At 47.4% G+C, this 14,148-nt stretch overlaps 2 protein-coding genes across 11 annotated transcripts in view; one reads left to right on the top strand and one right to left on the bottom strand.

Annotated features, from left to right (window-relative positions):
- USP19 (ubiquitin specific peptidase 19) overlaps window positions 1–2,336 on the bottom strand; it is a 58,839-nt gene extending 56,503 nt beyond the window's left edge. For all 3 annotated transcript variants that reach the window (XM_053300943.1, XM_053300946.1, XM_053300945.1), the window contains exons 1-2: window positions 2,182–2,336; window positions 1,348–1,624 (exon numbers count right to left, since the gene is read on the bottom strand). In XM_053300943.1, the coding sequence (XP_053156918.1) occupies window positions 1,348–1,489 (142 nt within the window). In that variant the 5' untranslated portion in view covers window positions 1,490–1,624; window positions 2,182–2,336. The remainder of the gene's footprint in view (window positions 1–1,347; window positions 1,625–2,181) is intronic.
- A 20-nt stretch (window positions 2,337–2,356) lies between these two features.
- LOC128347007 (uncharacterized) lies at window positions 2,357–13,130 on the top strand. Of its 8 annotated transcripts, none has more exons than XM_053300953.1 (4): window positions 2,357–2,533; window positions 9,195–9,284; window positions 9,897–11,027; window positions 11,128–13,130. In XM_053300953.1, the coding sequence occupies exons 3-4, from the start codon at window positions 9,926–9,928 to the stop codon at window positions 12,126–12,128; spliced, it is 2,103 nt and encodes a 700-aa protein (XP_053156928.1). In that variant the 5' UTR covers window positions 2,357–2,533; window positions 9,195–9,284; window positions 9,897–9,925; the 3' UTR covers window positions 12,129–13,130. The 8 variants fall into 8 exon arrangements, with proteins under 8 accessions (XP_053156928.1, XP_053156926.1, XP_053156929.1 ...); XM_053300951.1 differs by having other exon boundaries at window positions 9,743–11,027; XM_053300954.1 differs by having other exon boundaries at window positions 2,357–2,595.
- Window positions 13,131–14,148: the final 1,018 nt, after the last annotated feature.

Raw genomic sequence — 14,148 nt, 5'->3', positions numbered from 1 at the left:
TAGCCACCACTTTATAGAACATTAGTCATCAGTGTCATAATTCACAGAGTAACTTACAGCAAGTAAAGAGGAGAAAGCCCTCACATTGTGGCCTATGTTCCCTGAAACAGGGATTCCCAGATGTTGTGGATTACAGCTCCCATAATGCCCAAGCAAAAGCCATTGCAGCTAGGGATTCTGGGAGTTGTAGTCAACAACATCTGGGAAGCCCTGTTAGAGGGAACACTGGTTGTAGCTCCATATCTGCACTTCTTAAACATACATGTCTGACATGTATGTTTCAGAAGCCCAGATATGGAACCACAATAAGTAAATTGGGCCTGTGTAGAGGACACTGAAACTGCTCCAAATCACACATCCTTGGTGTCATGGATATATACATATGAGCAATCACATATACAATCAAGCACCACTGCTAAGATTTTGTCTTCCTCTCCTTAGATCTCTGAAATGGTTCCTTGTCCCTTTGGACTTTAATTTGTAGCACCTGACAAGGCTCCTCAAACTCTTCCCCACAAACATATCTTAATTTACTATGATCCCTCTGTGTTCTTATCTCCCACTTATTTATGAGATGTACAGCCTGCCACTCTGATAAAAACCAAGGTGGCTAACAAAAAAAGTTACACATACAAATAAAATGCTGAGATGAGCCATAATTAATACAGGAGAGAATAAAAGCAACCATAATCCTTAAGAGAGAGAAGTTTCATTAGAAAGTCACATCATCAGGACAAGTCACAGGAGAAAGGACACCTTTGTTCTAAGCTCTCATCCCCAAATCCTTGCTCTTAGCCCCTGCTTACCAATTTTAGTCCAGTCCATCATATGTTGTATACTCAAGCTCACACAACACTGATTAGCTCCTCCTTCACACACTTTAAGCACCTTTTTGTACTCACAACCAGAGTACTTTTTAAGATTTGTTACAAAAAGGCTTGATTCTTTCAGTCTGTGCCAAGACTAAGCAGGCATTCCAATTCATTAGCAGATGCAGTTATGAAACCAGAACTGGGAGTTTACTCTCTATTTGTCGTACTGGAGTAAAGAGATGATCCTGTATATATATAATACAACTCTAATCCCTCCTGGCAGAGAGAGTGTTGCACCTGGGTTCTGTGAAGCACCTTTCACAGGTCACGCGCAAAACAGACATTAAGTAACAGCAGTATCTTGGTACTGGAAATCTTATTTCAGTCCTAATCACCACCAGCATCCCGTTGCTGGGTGCCCTGGGATTCTTCTGAGCTCTATGGACTCTGCAAGTGATCAGTCCTGTACAGATGGCTTTCCGGCTCCCCAGGGGCACACATGGGGGGATGGATATCCACAACACAAAGGGCCTACCTTTCCTTGAGTCACTGCCAACTGGCCGCTCGCCTTCCTTGCTCTCCTGATTGGCCCGGTCCTTCTGCTTCTTCTTGTTGGTCACATCCTCCACGGCCCGTGCGGTTCTCCTCTGGCCGGGGGCACTGGTGCTGCTGGACATCTTCAGCCGTTTGGAGGAGATAAGCGGCCCGCCGGGGTCAGTGACGGAGTCTGGGTCAGGGGTGCGACGCTTTCTTCCCGAGCCAGCTATCTTGGCGACTCTAGGTGGTCAATCTCTCTGGCAAGGAACAAATGCCTGGGGGCATGGAGGGAGAGATCAGAGCGGGGCGGCAGCGGCGGCGGCAGCAGGGCAAAGAGCTCGGGGCTGTCAGAGGAGCCCTGCTGTCCAGCTTCAAGGCAGGCCCGGGACTGGGGTCTGCAGCACCCGGGGAGGAGGAAGACGCCCCGCACCGGCAGGCCCCTCCCGCAGGAGGAGATCTTTGCTGGGGTGATTCAAGGCCACCGAGAAGCCGCAAGAGGAGGAGCCCTCCCCAGCCCAGGCGACTCTAGGCCGCAGTCTGCTCCTTCGCCTCCGGCCTGGTCGCCATGGGCGACCTGGAACGGAGGCGAGGCGAGAGAGAGCGAGAACTGTTAGTGTGGGCGAGGGGCGGCGCCCGACGCTGCAGCGCACCCCCGTCCGGTCTTCCGCGCCGCCGCCGCCGCCGCCGGCTCGCTCCTCCTCCTCCTCCTCCTCCCCGCACAACAAGGGCAGCGGTGCGGGGCTCCTGCCTCTGCCACCTTCCCGCGCTGCCGTGCCGTGACGCGGCTCGGGGGTGGGTGGGGGGTATTTTGTGGGGGGGGGAGGGAACTCACCCGGACGCTCCTCGGCCGGCTCTGGCTGGCTCCTCCCCCGCTCCCACCCAGGGGCAGCACGGGAAGGGCAGCACGGGAACCGCGACACCGTGACGCCACTCGGAGGAGGGGAGGGGGAGAGGGAGAGGGAGGAGGGGGACCTGGGAGGGAGGAGAATGAGGCGGGGCCACCCCGCTCAGAGGGCCCGGATGTCTCGCGAGAGCCAGGTTCGGCCAACCATAGGGGTGTGCGCTGTTTATTGCTGGCGGTGAGAAGAGACAGGCGGGTGTTTGTGCGCGCGGTGGTTGAGCGGCGTGGGTGCGTCGCCGCGGAAAGCTGGTTTCCAGGCGCGCTTTTCCGACTGCCAAAGAAGGTACCTTCGTCAAAGAGAACGAACCGGCCTGTGGGAGTCCCTTAAGTCTCTGGAGCCGTTTTGTACGTTGGTAGGCGAAAGTACCAAAAAGTAGCCTTCTCCTCCCCTCGCCCCGGGAACAAGCTGAGTTTGAATTTGGGGGGTTCTTCGCGCGTTTCTGGATATGGGCCACCAAAGAAAGTCTCCCCCCCGCCCAAAGGAACACGCTGCTGGCCTCTGTGACTGTCTGTCTTTCTTTCTTTTCCGTCCTCTTATAAGTAGCTAGTCCAGGGGAAAGGGATGGAATCTGTGGATATCGGAGACCTTTTCGCACTCCCTCCCCCCCACCCGCCCGCCACAAAAAGCAATTCATCAATGCGAACCCTGCTTAATAAGGGTTTTCTTTTAAAAAGATAAAATAAACTTTTGTTCTGTTCTTCGTAGATCACAGAGCAAATCTACTGGAGCCAGGATGGATAGGTTTGGATGCGGGGAGGATGGGGTTCGATCTAAATCACTTTAAATCAAAATTTAAATTTTCAAGACAAGGAACTGTTTTTTGCTGGGAAAACTAGAGCTCTTTTCATGAGATACAACTGAAGTGCATTCTCATGATTGATTGGTAGGTAAGTCAATGTCAGTCTGTAATAGAGAGTCAGATAGAGAATAGATAAGTATATAAGAATAGAGAGTAGATAACTTAGTTTTAGGAGACTGTAAGTGTTATGGCATGTTTGTGATGAGAGGTTTAACTTTAGTCAGGCTATTTTTAAACGAAATTATGAAACTTGGGATTTTATTTACTTTCTTAAAAATCCAATTGAAAATGGGGTATGGTGGTGGTGTGGAATTATACACCCTGACCAAAGCCTGCTCTTCTTGTTAAAAAGCTAGACATAAAAGTCTCCCTGTTCGGTTGCATCTCTCTGTCTATCTTCTATTATATTAATTCTCCTGGGTGTGCCTTCGAATGTGCGTCCCAGCACCCAGCTGATTGGCTGGGCGGCAGAGGCACCTGACTGGCTGAAGCACACCCAGGAGGATTGGCCGGCTGGGCGACCGCGGAGGCGAGGCGGCGGGTCCGGGCGGCACTCGGCCCGGCAGCCTGGGCCCAGCCGGTCACCGGGGCAGGTGTGGCGGGGAGGTAGCCGGTTCCAGAGAGCGCACAGATGCTCTGTGTGGGGGTTGGCTAGTATATATGTATATTTCTCTAAGGCATACCCATCGCTAATCCCATGCATGGCAGCTCTCACGAGAGCTCACAAATAGGGATGTGCACGGAATTCTGCCAGTTTGAAGGCGGTGGGGGGGTCTCCCTTTAAGAGTGGGGGGAGGCTGCACTTGCCCCTCCCCCCGGCATCTGTTTTTTAAGCAGCCCGTTGGGGTGGCAGTCAACCTCCCTGCCGCCCTGTTGCCCTCTTTGCCGGATATGACCAGAAGTTGCTGACACGCGTGTGTGCTCAAGTCATGCGCACCAGCAACTTCTGGTCATAGCTAGAAAAGGAGGGCAACGGGGCGGCAGGGAGGTACACTGCTGGCCTGATGGGCTGCTTAAAAAACTGACACCAGCAGGGGGGGAGCGGCAGAAGGGATAAGTGTATCCGCCCCCCGCTCTTAAACCGAGACCCCTGCTGCCTTTGAACCACACTGCCACAGTTCCGTGGACATTCCTATTTGTGAACGAGCTGCCAGCAGGGTGAGAGGAAAGCACAGGTGGACAGGCTTGTGGGCAAGGTGGGAAACAAAATGGCGGGGTGGTGGTGGAGAAAACAGCAGCAGCGGACGGGGGAAGAAGGCGGCGGTCAGGCGGGGAATTAAATGGTGGGGAAAGAAAGTGGTGGTGGGCGGGAGAGAACTAGAGGCGCAGATGCTCTGTGCCTGGCTGAGCTAGTTTTTAATATTCCTTTCTACCTTGACCAGACACCCAAAGTGGTTTACAATATTAAAAGTAAACAAATGATACAAGATTTGCAAAAGCATTGTTGTCTCAGGCTGTTGAGGGTATTTTCAGGAGCGGAGGATGAGCTCCCTGGCCTGAGTGCCTCCTTTCTTGTGTTCCCTCTCAGGGCACAAAGGTCTTTCAGTATTCCTGGGGAAATGAGGGAGGGGCTCACTGTACTTGGTTCATTTTCCTTATGGTGTGTAGGAGATACATCCTTAAAATACCTAGCCATTCCTAGTCTCACTTTATGGTAGGCATCTTTGAAGTTTTATATCCAGATTGTAATATCCCTCAATTTAAAAGTTGTCATGGCCCTCGCTTAACCCTTGACAAAGCCTAGGCTCTTGGTTGCCATGATGCGAGTAGTGTTTAGACATCAACATTGAAAAGAGAGAGAGAGAGCGCGAGCAGGGAATAGTATTAAATGTTTCAAAGGTTTTTAAAAAAACATTTACGCTAAGAATCCTGAGAAAAGCCCTTTAATATCTAAAAAAGAGGTGGGGAGACACACAAAAGCATTAAGTGTGTTCCAAATTTTGTTTTAGTAACTATGGACCCAGAAACTCTGAAACAAATGGAGTGTTCTTTAGCAATTTTAACCTTTAAAAAAAATATACACAAGCCGTGCATTTTTAGTAACAAAATGAATCTTTGCTAATGAGATGTTTAAAGGTTGGCTGCTCACAGTTTGTGGGGTGTTGTGTGAAGAATACTCTTTTCCCCATGTGCACATGTGTTGAATATGGATTCATCTACCTGGAAGTTTGCTTCTGACAAGAACTTAGAGATTTTCTTTTCTTTTCTTCCTTCTCTTTATAATCAAACCATACAAAATTTAAAAGACCATTCAAACATTAAGTAGGTTTCTCAAAGATAATTCAGTAAAGAACAATGTATACAAGTTACATTGAAAAACTTACTTTTAGGCAGGTTACAATCACCAGTTGCATCCGTTACAACAACAAAAAACCATGTACAAAAATTGAAAGTTTCAAAAAGAAAAACTCTTGGTCTTGTTCTGAAAGACAGCATGCAAAAGCTACAAACAAATACAATTCAAAAAGAACATAGCCCAATGGCCAGGTACAAAACTTGTGGATGTTTAGCAGATGGTATGCTTTATGTCCTTGAACACACTGACAATTATACAATCGGAGTCTCACTAACTTTTTCTCTTTTCATAAATAAAAGTTGCTGAAACCTCTTTTTTTGTTTACTGTTAATTGCAGCATCTAGCTGTTGGTGATCTTGCCTTGTTTTGACTAACTGCTCATTGAATGCCACAGATTATCTGCCTAGCTGCACAGATTAGCTAGGCTGTGTCAGAAAAAAAGCTACGCTATATCTTTCTATGCAGTAAAAGGTGGGAATAAAATGGTTGCTCTAAAGACAAAATAACTCCTCTCTGGCCCAGAATGAATGTCAGTTCCAAAATATAAGAGAGCCAGCATGGTATAGTGGTTAGAGTGCTGGAATAGGAGCGGGGAGACCCGAGTTCAAATCCCCATTCAGCCATGAAACTAGCTGGGTGACTCTGGGCCAGTCACTTCTCTCTCAGCCTAACCTACTTTACAGGGTTGTTGTGAAAGAGAAACTCAAGTATGTAGTACACTGCTCTGGGCTCCTTGGAGGAAGAGCGGGATATAAATGTAAAAATAAACTTTCGTCCAGTGGAGCTATTCAAGGTTGTGAAGGGGCTAGTAGGGCCCCCTACTCCCTTGAATCAGAATTTGGAACCATCAGTTGCCCGTTGTGATGCTTTTTTTTTGTGGTCAAAATCTCTCGTATTTGGGTCGATCTAGACTTAGACTCCACAATTATCGCGTGTCAGATGCAGAGGTATCCAGCAACTCCCCTTATGTAGTTAGACTGAATCAATTTCAGTTTGTGACTCCTGAGGATGTCGACAAGCTGCTCGGAACGGTGCACCTGTCTGTCTGATTCTTGCCCAACATGGCTTATGTTATCTAGCAAGGGGGTTGTTGTGGAGAGCCTGGTGGCAATTATAAATGCCTCTCTGAGGGAGGGCAGGATGCCTCCTTGTTTAAAGGAGGCAATTATTAGACCTATTCTTAAGCAGCCTGCCTTGGACCCCTTAGAGTTTAATAGCTACAGGCCTGTCTCCAACTTCCCATTGTGATTGAGAGGGTGGTGGCCTCCCAGCTCCAGGCAGTCTTGGAGGAAATTGATTCTCTAGACCCATTTCAAACTGGTTTTCGGAAGGGCTATGGGGCGGAGACTGCCTTGGTCGACCTGATGGATGATTTCTAATTGGGAATTGACAGAGTAAGTGTAACTCTGTTGGTCCTTTTGGATCTCTTGGTGGCTTTTGATACTGTCGACCATAGTATCCTTCTGAAATGTCTGAGGAAGTTGGGGGTGGGAGGCACTGCTTTGCAGTGGTTCCGCTCCTACCTTTCTGGCAGATGCCAGATGTATCGCTTGGAGACTGTTGCTCTTCAAAATCTGAGCTTTTATATGGGGTCCCTCAGGGCTTCATACTGTCTCCAATGCTTTTTAATATCTGCGTGAAACGGTTGGGAGAGATCATCCGGAAATTTGGTGCTGGGTGCTATCAGTACGCTGATGACATCCAAATCTATTTCTCCATATCAGCATCATCAGGAGAAGGCATATCCTCCCTAAATGCCTGCTTGGAAGCAATAATGGGCTGGATGAGGGATAACAAACTGAATCCAGAGAAGGAGGAGATACTTATTTTGTGGGGTTGTCACTCAGGAAGCGATATTTGATCTACCTGTTCTAGATGGGGTCACACTTCCTCAGAAGGAACAGGTATGCAGTCTGGGAGTGCTTCTGGATCCACACCTCCCTGGTTCCCCAGCTTGAGGCAGTGGCCAGAAGCGCTTTCTATCAGCTTCGGTTGATACGCCAGCTGCGTCCGTTTCTTGAAGTTCATGATCTCAGAACAGTAGTACACTTGCTGGTAATCTCCAGACTTGATTACTGCAATGTGCTCTATGTGGGGCATTACAGAACATTACAGTGCATCTTCTATAAGCCCCTTTAGCCCATACCACACATGTCTGAGTGGTAGAGATCAGCGGTCAAGCATAGTTCCCAAGTAGACAAGTGGTTTCAGAGGCTTTCAGTGGTTTCCTCTCCTCTCCCTAGGATGGGGGTTCTTTGGCTTGGGACCCCAGATGTTGTTGGACTATAGCCCCCATCATCTCTAGCCACAATGGCAGCCCATTATAGTTGGAGATGATGGGAGTTGTAGTCCCAACAACATCGGGACCCAGGCTGTGAGAACCCCTGTTGCTCACTTTGAGGCTATTCACACAATGGGGCAAAATCAGGCTAGCAGAGGCTAGCCCGATTTCGCCCCATTGTGTGAACCACGGGGCTCGGCTGCAAGCCTGGTAGTTCCTAGGCAGGTAACCCGCCTAAGTACCCCTCCCCTAAAACCAAGTTTGCAGAGCGAGTGCTCCGCAAACCTGGTTTTAAATATCATGAGTAGCCACGAGGTGGCTCCGCACATAGCATACTGGAGCTTCTGGGGGCTCCGCGGCTTCCAAGCTCCCCAGCACTGCCAGCTTCATTACGGAGCCGGCAATTGTGTGGGCGGCTGATCCGGTCGCCCAGGACTCCCTCCCCGCTCACCCTTCTAAACCAGGTCTCACTGATCGTGAGACCCGGCTCACTGTTTAGTGTATACTGGATGTGATATTGATGAGCACCTGACAATATGCTCATAAGAGCTGGTCTTCCAGATGTGTAAAACTGCAATGCTCCTGGTTGCAATTCTGTTCTATCCAAAAGCAGGCTTATGGGGGGTGGAGGCAGGGAGTGTAGGTTGGAAACATTTGTGGGCTTAATTAAAAAGCTGTTTTAGGGCTTAATGCCATTTATGCATAGCTATCAAGACAAGCATTTTGAGATGAGGATTTTGTTTTACAGCCTTTCATAATGTGCCAAAATTGCCATCCTGGTTAGGATCTGGCAGAATGCATGAATGAGTGGCTCGGCATGAATGCTGTTTAATCCCCTTGCGTTTTTGGGTGCAGCTTAGTAAAAGACTGTTAGTTTCTATGCCTGAGGCTGCAATTGCTGCTACAGAAGAAATCAGTACGGTTCCCCAATGGGGACAGTGCCAGTCAGCTTCCTGTTATGTTTCAGGGAGTGCTTGGTGTGCTTTCCAGATGCTAGCAATGGCTCTCTAGTTGCTTGCTCCTTAAAATGCTATGCATGGCAGAGGTCTACTACACTTTCAATATTCCTCATCTTGCTTTTTGAAGGGCAATGCAAGAGGCTCCCTGAAGAGGCAATAGAGACCCTCTTGTTCACTCCTGCCAGCCAGGTGGAGATTCCTGCACTCCAGGCAGATACTGCCTCCATCCCTTCCCCTGGCAGCATGCCTGCAGGTGCCCAGCTCAGGGGACCCTTGATGCCGAATGCCACACAAGGAAGCGAAAAAGGTCTCCTGTATTTTGTTTTTTGGATGTATATGCAAAATCAGCTAGAAGGAGCCTCCCCCAATCCCCACTAATTCTTGGACTTTTGGCACTTGGAGAGGCTCCTCAGTGATGGCTTTGTACCACTATTCTGCCACCAAAGACACCATCTGAGGCTGGGGGTGATGCAAGTTGTAATTCAACAACAGCTGGAGGGCCAAGATTGCTCACCGCTGCTGTAAACTGTTGTACTTATTTAGTCCTTGTCGAATTACCATATTCCGTGCCCTAGAGCCAATCAGAATGTTTCTTTTTGTTCTTCTAGGGCTGTCAGCTTGCACAGCTTCCAACAAATCAAAGAAGCAGACAGAAGAAGCCCAACCAATTGGAAGCGAGCATTTATTCTCATCATAAGGTTGGCTTTAGTTCCATCTCCCATCTGTTTCTCTCCAAACCATGAAGCTGGAAGAAGGATGCAGGGAGCTTTCTTCCTGGGTCTGGCAGCCGTGGGGGCAGACAGCTAAAGAGAGAAGGAGAAATGCTTTTTGGTTTGAGAAGGGAAAATTTTCAGTGAAATGAACTGTCCAAGCAGACCATAAAGAGGCCTGCTTTTTGTGATCAATTACAGTCGAGCCTGGCTCAGAGGGGAGCATCTAGGGGGCTGAGAGAGCCGCAGCTGTTGAGCTCATCAGAAAGTAGCCCAGGCAGCCCGTGAATCTGGCAAACTGTGCGGAGGGGTGAGATTGATCTGCATGGATTTAGCCTCTGCATAGATGCTGATCTTTGGCCCCAACTGATCCTACACTATTTGGTTGGTGTGAAAAAGACAAAGTCATTTGAAATAGCCTTTTATCTATGGCTCTCTTTTCTTAGGGTCAGAAAGAAAGCTTTGCATATGGTCCTGCTTAGTCCATTGTTGCTGAGGGACACTGAATGAGTCTGAAGTAGATTGGCACAGGAAGATGGATCTTTCCTCTCCTCACTCCCGACAGTTCCCTTAAATATATTGTATTTATTTCTGCATTAGTCTTTCCATAAGGAGCCAGGGTGTTGAAGATGAACACTGTAGAAGAACTTCGAAAAACCTCTTTTGCCGGGCTTCCTTTGAAAGGCAAGCTACAGGTCAAAGAGATGGGGCCAGATCAGCCATCTCTGATGCTCCAGGAGTCTATCAGTGATGGAGGGGAAGTGTGCACAAGGAAGTTCTCCACTGACTGGTATGCCAGAAAGGAATGGCTATGTGGAAGTGCTACCCAAAATGCATTGTTCTGTTTCCCCTGTTTGCTGTTTGGGGGTGACAAGGCATGGACTGAGACAGGAATGGGAGACTTAACAGATCTTGCAGACAAGACCAAGAAACATGAGGTATCCAAGACTCACTTGGAGAATTGTGTGAAGCTGTCAATGTTGGATCCAGCAACCATGGCAGTGCAAGTGGATGACCCCCTCAGTCTGTCTGTAAGAAAGCACAATGGAGAAGTTGAGAACAACAGAGCCATCCTTTCTAAAATTATTGACTGTATACGGTTCTGTGGTGCTTTTGAATTAGCACTTTGCGGTAATTATGAGACTGAGGATTCAGAAAATCTAGGAGTTCTCAAAGGCCTGGTTGATTTTGTGGCATCCATTGATTCAGTCATGCAGTGTCACCTGCCAAGTGCCATAATGTTTGGCAGACCACTAAAGACAATTCAGAATGAACTGCTTGACTGCATGTTGATGGTGGCAAAGGACCATATTAAACAGCAGTTGAAAATAACACCTTTTGTGGCAATTCAAGTGGATGATACACGTGATGTGTCCAGTGATTGCCAAAATGTACTTACTTTCCACTACATCGATAAATATGGCTCCCCAGTGGAACGATTCTATGGATTCACAAAGCTGGAAGACTATCGAACTGAGACCATCACTGCAGTCTTACTCCAGCAATTGAATGAGGTGTTGCCAGAGGAGACTGACAGGCAGAAACTCATTGCTCAGAGCTATGATGGGGCAAGTGTGATGCGAGGGGAGAATGGAGGAGTGCAGAAGAGGATCCGTGATGTCTTTCCTAATGCCCACTGCATTCACAGCTATGCCCATCAACTGCACTTGGTAATGCAACAAGCAGCATCCCAAATCAAAGAAGTGATGGTTTTCTTTGCAGGGCTTTCAGGTATGTGTTCTTTTATTGCTGTATTATTGATTTACTTTATGAGCTTTCTAGAGAACAATTGCTATGAGGCAGCCAATAAAGTTATTCTTATTACTTTTAGGGTTCCCGGAATTCTTTAATGGTAGTGCCAAAAGGAATGAGATTCTGGAGGAAGTTGTGAAGAGAAGACTCCCCGGATCATCTTGTACACGCTTTAACTTCAACGTTCAAACAGCAAGTGTGGTGTTCAAGAGGAGACTGGAACTTATTGAATGTTTGGAGGAAATAAGAGCTTGGCCATTTGACCGCAGTGCAGTCTTTCAGGCGCGTCTGTTGCTTCAACTGCTGGAAGATGGTGAATTCCTGTACTACTTGTCCCTGTTTCATAGAATAACGCCTCATGTGGATATCCTTGGCAGTCAGCTCCAGGCAGCAGCCTTTGATTCTGTAGCTGTGAGGAAAGCTATCTTGGACTTTGTGAGTGCCATCAGTTCTGTCAGAGACTCCATTAGAGGCTTGTTTGCTGAGCTACCTCCACACTCTGAGCTGCCTAGTGGCCAAACGAAGGAGGCCCTGGATCAAGTTGCATCAGAAGCCTGTGACCTCATCATTGCACATGCACAAGAACGTTTTGCATTCACAGGTCATCTAGCAAGTGCAACACTGGTGCAGGCAAGCTTGTTTCCAGCACACAACCAGACATTTCCACAACAAGCACTTGATGAGGCTGTGGAAACCTACACAGTGTTGGAGGAGGAGAGACTTAAGACTGAGCTTTCCATTTTGTATGCTAGGCGAGATTTCTACCGTTGCAAGGATGCTTCCACACTTCTGCGTGTGCTTTTGGGGAATAATCTGGAGAAAGCTCTGCAGCAAACCGTGACACTGCTGAGAATCCTAGTCACCACTCCAATGACAGCAAAAGCAGAGCAGACCTCCTCGGCTCTGCAGAAAATAAAGACTTTTCTACAAAACACTGTGTCGGAGGAAAGGCTTGATGCCTTGGCAATGCTCTCAATTGAGAAGGAGATGATTAAAGACATTCCAGACTTCAATCATAGAACCATAGAACTGTTTGCAAGACAGCCAGAGCATCAGGCTGACTTCCTTTACAAAGAATAAATGCATGCTGGCGAACAGAACGGCAGGGAATATTACAGAGAACGTTTCACCTACAGTCGGTGGTGCTACTGGCTATTTAATCCAGTGACATAAAAGTAGCTCAAGAAAAAATGTGAGCACATTTTTACTCCAATTGGGAACATATGTAAAAATACTCTTTAACCATCCAGATTGCTAGTACTGGTCAGCAGTTGTTGAGGATGGATCCATGTTAAGGGATCTTGTATATGCATTCATTGTCATGGCAGTTTCTACATTCCTAAGGCAAAATAGACAGGATGCTGTGGTGCTATAGCAACTAAAATAGTGCCATGGCAACAAAAAAGATGCCAGTTATTGACAATTCTAAGATGACTGTCATGGCACAGTAGTAATGCCCTTAACACTATGGCAACCACATTGAGGCAAAGGCTGGTATTTTAGCAACAGTTCATGCTCTAGGGCAGGGCTGCACAATGTTGGCCCTCCCCTTGCTGGACTACAACTCCCATCATTCCTCAATATTCCCCACTGACAAACAGTGGGAGGGCCAAAATTGTGCAGCCCAGCCCTAGTGAGAGAGAGCGACACCAAAGCTCTGGCAGAGGTGCTATGGCAATAACAGAGACTGCTTGACCTTGAGTAAATCACCTTGTATGTTATAGGCACAATCACACTGCCTGGTACCATGGGAACACCACTAGCAACTTGTCAAGCATTACACAGCTGCTTGTATATTATAGATTGATGGCATTGTTCTTTTATTTTTATAGCCTGCCCGTTCACAACATTAGCACTGAACTGACACAGGTAGACCTTAATACAATTTGAAACAAGTAATTTTGTTTATTGAATTTCAGTCTTGCTATTTTGTGTGTAGACATTATTTGTTGCAGTGCTGCTGCACATTCTGATGGGCAGAACAGAACATATGCCATGACAGATGTTGTGTGACTCTCAGCCCCCCTAGCATGGCCACCATGCAGTCTTCAGTAATAAACCTTTTAGCCTGTGTGAAGGGAAGATGGCTTTCATGAAATCACTATTGCTGTGTATCACTGTAATAACTTTTTGTTTACAATTAGATACAAATCAAATTCATAGGACATGGGAGGGGACCCTAACAGGGATGGTTTTCTTGCCCATCTGCCATGTTGGTTGAAGAGGTAACACCATATTGCAACTCATGTGCTGATAGGATACAAACCAAATTCACAGGAGAGGAGAGCAGGTCTTGACAAGCATGACTTGTCCCCTTAGCTAAGCAGGGTCCACCCTGGTTGTATTTGAATGGGAGACTAGAAGTGTGAGCACTGCAAGATCTTCCCCACAGGGGATGGAGTCACTCTGGGAAGAGCAGAAGGTTCCAAGTTCCCTCCCTGGCAGCATCTCCAAGAGAGGGCTGAGAGAGACTCCTGCCTGCAGCCTTGGAGAAGCTGCAGAGCTAGATGGACCTATGGTCTGACTCAGTAGATGGCAGCTCCCTATGTTCCAGATGGGATAGGGTCCTAGGTAAGAAACTTATGTTAAGATGCATGAAGATCTACTTGTTTCTCTTCACTGTGGCCTGTAAAGGGTTTCCATTGGACATATATCTTTTACACTGTATGTCTTCTTACAAAGAATGTATACACTGCTTTTCAATGGGGTAAAGTTCCCAAAAGTTCCCCAAACGGTTTACAAGCTATAAATAAAATGGTTCCTTGTCCTCAAAGGGCTCACAATCTTAAAAATAATAAGCATAAGATAGGCAACAGCCACTGGAGGGATGCCGTGCAGGGGATGGATAGGGCCAATAGCTCTCCCGCTGCTAAATAAAGAGAATCACAACTTTGAAAAGGTACCTCTCTTGCTCAGCATTACATTTCAAAATTTAATACTATAAAACAAAATATTGTATAGGACTTGCTGTGTACAGTTAGGAAACTGGAACCAGCTGGTGCACTTGACAGCCTGGGGTGGTGCTGGTCCTCCTACACGATTTAGGCTTATAATGGCCTATGGCAGGGCTATACAACTTCAGCACTCCAACTGTTTTTGG

Source organism: Hemicordylus capensis, chromosome 2 (genome assembly GCF_027244095.1).
Source record: "Hemicordylus capensis ecotype Gifberg chromosome 2, rHemCap1.1.pri, whole genome shotgun sequence".
In the NCBI taxonomy this organism is placed as follows: domain Eukaryota; kingdom Metazoa; phylum Chordata; class Lepidosauria; order Squamata; family Cordylidae; genus Hemicordylus; species Hemicordylus capensis.
This window is presented reverse-complemented; position numbering and strand designations above follow the sequence as displayed.

What these genes read in the sequence shown, in the direction of transcription:
- LOC128347007 (XM_053300953.1), top strand. Translation starts at nt 9,926, where the DNA reads ATGAACACTGTAGAAGAACTTCGAAAAACCTCTTTTGCCGGGCTTCCT. An exon ending in TTTCTTTGCAGGGCTTTCAG is followed by an intron (nt 11,028 to 11,127) that starts GTATGTGTTCTT and finishes TATTACTTTTAG; the next exon opens with GGTTCCCGGAATTCTTTAAT.